The sequence below is a fragment of the Botryllus schlosseri genome, chromosome 4 (assembly GCF_051294905.1).
Source record: "Botryllus schlosseri isolate E-star chromosome 4, Bs_hap1, whole genome shotgun sequence".
In the NCBI taxonomy this organism is placed as follows: Eukaryota; Metazoa; Chordata; class Ascidiacea; order Stolidobranchia; family Styelidae; genus Botryllus; species Botryllus schlosseri.
In genome coordinates, this window is record NC_137239.1 from 6533589 (window position 1) to 6540035 (window position 6447).

Below are 6447 nucleotides of genomic sequence, written 5' to 3' on the forward strand. Positions count from 1 at the left end.
GTAAGCGTCAAAATGCTTTCCAGCGCAAATGTTCTTCTCAGATATTTGCCTAGCTTTACGAATTCCCGCACTTTTGTAAATCTGTATGCATGCACCATTCGGAAACACCATAATCTGCGCTTCTTTTAGTACCTCAAAAAGGATTTTTCGTATATCGCGGCCCGAGAGGTTGGCTATTGATTACAAACCAAAACATAGACAGTTGACACCTTGTAATATGACGGGCAACATGCAAAAATGTTTACCAAGGATCCAAGTGAATAATAATCAGCCACCTGCACTGCATTTGGGGACTGGAGAGAAGACAATAACATAAGGCCAACCGTATTATCACATGAATTTAGTAAAACACATTACCAAGTGTACCATGCTTGTCACTCTAATGATATATATAACTGGTTGAAATGGTATGATTGGCCATGAGCTATCTTAGCCTAGTGATCTAGCAAGGCATTTCCGTAAAGCAGTGTCTGTAGTTCACAAAATTGAAGGCGCCCAACATCATTTGCAGAGCATCATTTGAATTATTGAATAGCCAACCTCTACCGATATGGATGTTTCGGATACTTGATGAGATTCTTCGGAATATCTCGGATTCTGGGATTGAGCTCTTCGGTGTCGGAGGGAGATTTCCTCAGAGACTAAAGTTGTCGGAGGGATTAGGATTCTCGAAAAGCACTATCCGCTCATCACTGAGCACGGCACACTTCTAGGGTTTTGTAAGACACCGCTGATATCAGGGGCCTCAGGCCAAATTTCAAATATCGTAGAGGCCGCGGGCCGCATGAATTCAATATCGAGATAAAATAGGCAACACAGTTGGACAACGACGCTATCTCGTCACCTACTCAATCCTGATGAATTGATATATTGGTAAATTTGGGGTACCGGGCTTATCGAACGCCTTGAAATATCTTAATTAAGGATTGCGCCGTGTGTTGATTGATCAGAGAGAAGCAGAGATGACGCGCTTGTATGACAATGCTGTTCACAAATCCACATTGTCTTCGTCATTATCGGCGAGAAATGGCTTTGAAGTGACATTGCTCTGGTTAAAATACATTCATTAAGTACGATTTATTCCTTGTATATGTGGATAAATGAGCGAATAATGTATCGATTCATCAATCCGGCCCGCCAAGTACTTAATTTTCCTATATTCGGCCCGCCGACTACACTGTAAATGAGATAAAGCGCAATCGCCAAATCTGCCGCTTGTGGCAGCACAATATTGTGCTAAAGCGCCACGACCGGGAGTGACCTTTAGTGCTGTTCTTAAACTTCCTCTTTTTTCGGCCGTTTCTCGCTCTTTTGCGATGTGGTGTGATCGCGATGACAGGGAATCAGCATGCGGATTTTGAAGCTTTCTTGGCGAGTAACGGTATTGCATGGCAGCACATCCAGAAATTGGAAGGTAAGTATATAAGTAATATAGCTTCAGCAATGTGCCCTGTTAACTAGCTAATCGAGACAGCTTGTGCAGTTATATTCAGTACATCTTGTGTGGAGTTGGTTGAATGCTGGTGCCAATTCTGATCTATTAGAATGGTTACTATGCAGCTTAGGTTATTATTAGCGTGTACTTTTGATAAATGTCTAACGGACAGTCTTGTTATTGGTTGTGCCCCTTTGTTGGGAGTTCAGATCGGCTTACAAAACATTTGCTGAAACGTCAAGTCTGATTTATACATGCAAGCTCTGTCAATTAATGTTATGTTCAAAATTATTTCATATCTCAGAGAATGACATAGATTAGGATATTTTCACCAAGCTTCGTGATAAAGACCTTTGGCAAATGACGTACCAAATGACGTACCGTCTGGCGTCTGTTGAGACTGCAAGATGTACGAGCTAATTAACTATGGAAGCTCCGTTCATGCAACTAAATCTTGTTGTTACAGTTATGGGAGAAAGTAGCAACTAATGGAGGTCCAGACAATACACGCCATGAATCTTTCTCAGTCGCTGACCCAAGCAATCCATGCGGTGAATCAGCGTCACTCGCAGAGTCGGACACCACGTTGCCTGTGGATGAGTCGCTCCGTATTGATGTAGAATCACTCGCGCAGTCAGATACCACCCTACCCATAGAGCCATCAGTCCGGGAGGATATAGGACCTTCAGCCACGCCAATACCGGTAATCATTATTTTGTAATATTTTGCTATGAATTGAGCTAAACTGTCTGTGTCTGCAGCTCATATCTCGGGGAGATGCCGGAGAAACCAATGCAGATCTTCATGTGGATGTTATGGTATTGATCCGCATAATTCTAGTAAGATTCTATCTTATATTTCCATCAATATTGCAGCCGTCGTGCAGTCCCAAAGACCCTGAACTCATTGCTCCGATGCCCTTGCTGGTATGCAGCTTCAAAGTTCAGCAAGCGCTCGAATCACGTAAACTCGTACAGCTTATGTAGACCGCAATTGGCACAAAGGCTTGTCTCTATTCAAGCGTCAATACGGACTCCGGCGTTCTCAGCTAACGAAGAAAGAGATTTCTTGGAACGTTCCCTACCATGGGCGACATCAGACTAGTGAGTATGCATGCAATTATGACAACTTCTTATTGCTTTGTTATAGAGATTATGTGCCAAGGCTGTTTCTTCACTGTATGTGTATGGCAGGGTTGTAACCAAGTCACAAGGCTCCGAGTCGCAAGTCAATGTCACTTTTTTAGTTTTGACTCGAGTCCAGTCGAGTCATTTTCAATTGCCACCACCGAGTCAAAGTCATCAAGCAGAGGTTCGAGTCCGAGTCATGGGAATTATGACTAAGTCCGAGTCTGAGTCATTGTGTTGACTGCTCAGTTTCCAGATAAAGTCTTGTTAAACCCACTGTTATAACTCTGTTTGGTGATATCGAATGGTTCGCATTTATGATATACTAATTTTCCTCACTTTTAATAGTATCTGGCAGTGTTGGGATGACTAGAGTCATGACTTGACTCGAGTCACTTTGGTAAAATGACTTGACTGGACTCGGCGTATCAGAAATGCGGATTGACTCGTGACTCGTGACTCGTGAGCAAAATTCACTAGCCAATTTCAAGTCATCAAGTAATCGGTGTCGATATTTATCACTGTATCTTGCATATGCTCGGATGGTTCGCGAAACGCTGGTGTGACCCTTGAAAGTGACCAATCATTCAATGGTCGAGCGTTTCACTTAGCCTCGATTGTTCTCTCACAAATAGATTGACCGCAAACAAAGTGATCGAAGCTTACAGCTACATTGTCGTAAACTCTAGTAGTAAACCAATAAAATAGTAAAATGTCTATTTCTGTTCTCTGTTCATACCTTTACCAAACCTCTTGTTTCATTGAAATTGAATTTGAACATAGTTTATATCGTCCTCAACCATTAGCGCATGCTCGAATTGTATCATATCTATTTGTAAATGGGTAATGTATGGCATCTTATCAATTCGTTTCTCTATTTTTGCTGTCAACTATATAAACTGAGGCTATGCAATTATCTACGTAGTTCAACAGTTCTACGTTTATGTGAGCGATGCAGCGCCTTCTTGCCGGTATATTCAACTCTATATTTGTTCATCGGTTCGGAATCAATGATCACTAGTGCAAGTTTTTTTACAGATTCCGACAGCTTCCTAGATATTGTTTGGAGGGATTTTATATTGCAACTTTTCTCTCGTTTTCATACCAATTTTTACTGCAGCTTTGATCAAATAATGAGAAAAATGGGAAGGAGTGCTTTAAAAATGCTATAAGCTATTTCTAGTATGGTTCTATTCTATTTGGTTCAAATAACAAAGTGGCACTATATGATGGTTTATCTGCATCTCAATGTTATCTATGACACAATGGCTTGCAAGCAAGAAGTTCAGCTACCCATGCCAAGCACGACCGTGTCCAACATTATGTAAATTGATCGCCTCATTAATTCCTGTCGCCTAAATTTGAGATAGTTTCCCATTTCGGGAACGCCCAGGCGAGACCGCCGAAAATTTCACTTTTGATTTCACTGAGTCGCCTTATACAGGCTATTGATTTTGTTGAAGTCGCCAAGAGTGTGGCAACGCCTTGGGTCAAGTTTCCAGACCTATAGGGGGTTTAGGGTGTGTTATTTGACTTCTTTTAGAGCAGGGCCGGCCAACCCGTGGCTCGCGAGGTATTTTCCGAAATTGGTAATGTTACAAAAAATGGATTGCACAGATTGCGAACTTGCAAGGCCAACCAAAATTTGATTAGACTGGAAGCAACACTTGAGATGTGATGACTAAAATATCAGTTACGACGCATTGGCATTTCCATGAGCCAGTCACACTTTGGTAGATCTTCGTACACTACAATGAAGCAGAATAATTTGAGATAAATTCATCAAAAGTAAATATTTTCTACACGCTTCGCGCAACATGTTGTCACTCGATTTTGCTTTTAATATTGGTACCCCTTTGTGAAAATGAAAGAACGCGAAATGTATCAGATTGAGTCTAACTATATTCTCAATTACAAGACACAGTGTCGTTCTACATATGCGACCTAGCGTTTGCGCTGGCAGAAAGACCATCGACTATGAAAACTAGGCACAAAATGATTGACGCATGTTGGTCGAAGCTTTCGAAATTGATATTTCCAGGCGCTGAATAGTCCGGTCCTGGCAAACTGTGCCCAGCGATATACTGCAGGCCCGCTATATAGTCAAGTGACAATATTATTGAGCTATGAACTTCGAAAAATTTTTGCGCTTCGCGCGGCTAGTGGCCTGCGAAATATTTCGTCAATCGAATTTGGCCCTTTGGCTGAAAAGGTTGGCCAGCCCTGTTTTAGAGGGAGGGGTATCGCTATGCTCTTTCGCTTTTTTGGGGAAAATATTCCCGCATTGCGTATTTTCTTGCTGTGTCCCTGGATAAAATGTAATTTTTCCCGGTCTCGCCAGAATTTTTGGCTTGCTAAAATGTCTGTTAAATGGCAAAGTAATAAACTTGACAGTTCGGCAGAAACTAGGTTGCGCAACGGAACCATTCAAGTATCTCATACCCTATTAAATCATCCAGAATTATAAATGCAACTTTTTACTGCAACTTTTGTCAAAACTAAGAGCAACTTTCTCGCGATTTTAGTGCAAAAAACTTGCCCTAATGGTCACGCAATCTGTATTTCAGACAGCTAGCAATTAGTTTCCTATTCTTTATTTTTGGCGGATGGTAACTAGGGCTATGCAATTACTTGCTAGGTTTGACAGTTCTGCATATATGCGAGCGATACAGCGCCTTATTGTGTGCATATTTAACTTAATATTCGTTCATCGGTTCAGAATCAATGACCACTCAATCTGTATTTCAGACAGCTAGCAAAATGCAATGATGTAATCATGCCTCATACTTCGAAAAGGCGACTTGACTTGAAATGTGACTTGAGTCGAGGCACCGCCAAAAATCGAGTGCCTTGACTTAACTCGAGTCACCTTTGGAAATCGATTGACTTGACTTGACTCGAGTCAAAATCTGCAATGACTCGTGACTCGAAGGTAGTGACTTGATCTCAACACTGGTATCTATCTGGTTACATTTTCAAGTACCAGTACCAATAGATGAACTCTCAATTGGGTGGTTATACTTTACTACTCTCGAGATTACATGGAAATGTCGCTCTTGGCCGTCGGAGTCTCTAGTCATATGACTTGGTTCGAGTCATGCGTAATGACTCGAGTCCAAGTCAAGTCGATACACGTATTGACTCGAGTCAAGTCGAGTCATCAGAAAATCGTGACTCGAGTCCGACTCGAATCGAGTCATGACTCGAGTCATTACAACCCTGTTGTATAAATATATTCATAGATCTGATCATATTCTAATCATTCTTTTAGACACATACATTCTCTTACAGGTAAGGGAAGATAACTGGAATTTGATCGCACCAACCACAGTTGAAGATATCAGAACATACTACGAAAGAATGATGCCCATTAGGGCTGTTCAAAAATAACCTTTTTTCCTGAATCTTGCAGGTTACTTGATTAAATCGTTAGGTTGCCTTAAAAAACGACGCACACCAAATTTGAATTCATTCCAACCAATATTCGCGGATTTCGTAGAGTTTGAAAATTTTGAATTTGCCTAAAAATGCAAAAAAAAAATTTTTCAAATTTTTCTGCCAACCCCATGAAATTGTTGCGCTGTCTTCGAAAACGATGCAAAACAAATTTGACTCAATTCGAAGCCGTAGAAGTGGAGTTATTTCAGTGTTTCTTTGATAATTCTGGGATTACCCTTGATTGGTGGATCATCCCAGAATTATCATCAAAAAACTTGAATAACTCCGCTTCTGCAGCTTGGAATTGAGTCAAATTTGTTTCCCATCGTGTTTGAAGACAGCGCAACAATTTCATAAGGTTGGAACGAAAATTTGAAAATAAATTTATTTTTGCATTTTTAGGCAAATTCAAAATTTTCAAACTCTACGAAATCCGCGAATATTGGT

General features: G+C 40.9%; 1 protein-coding gene across 3 annotated transcripts; it reads left to right on the forward strand.

Moving 5' to 3' along the window:
• Positions 1-1170: 1170 nt before the first annotated feature.
• Positions 1171-5929, forward strand: LOC145436935 (uncharacterized). 3 transcript variants are annotated; one of them, XM_080314124.1, is made up of 4 exons: positions 1171-1414; positions 1902-2138; positions 2197-2538; positions 5854-5929. In XM_080314124.1, the coding sequence occupies exons 1-3, from the start codon at positions 1349-1351 to the stop codon at positions 2419-2421; spliced, it is 528 nt and encodes a 175-aa protein (XP_080170250.1). In that variant the 5' UTR covers positions 1171-1348; the 3' UTR covers positions 2422-2538; positions 5854-5929. The 3 variants fall into 3 exon arrangements, with proteins under 3 accessions (XP_080170250.1, XP_080170252.1, XP_080170251.1); XM_080314126.1 differs by having other exon boundaries at positions 1963-2138; XM_080314125.1 differs by lacking the exon at positions 5854-5929 and having other exon boundaries at positions 2197-2650.
• The last annotated feature ends 518 nt before the right edge of the window (positions 5930-6447 follow it).

Excerpts from the sequence above, each read along its gene's own strand:
- LOC145436935 (XM_080314124.1), top strand. The coding sequence starts at position 1,349 with ATGCGGATTTTGAAGCTTTCTTGGCGAGTAACGGTATTGCATGGCAGC. Across the intron at positions 1,415-1,901 it reads GCACATCCAGAAATTGGAAG|TTATGGGAGAAAGTAGCAAC; the intron begins GTAAGTATATAA and ends TTGTTGTTACAG. Across the intron at positions 2,139-2,196 it reads CTTCAGCCACGCCAATACCG|CTCATATCTCGGGGAGATGC; the intron begins GTAATCATTATT and ends CTGTGTCTGCAG.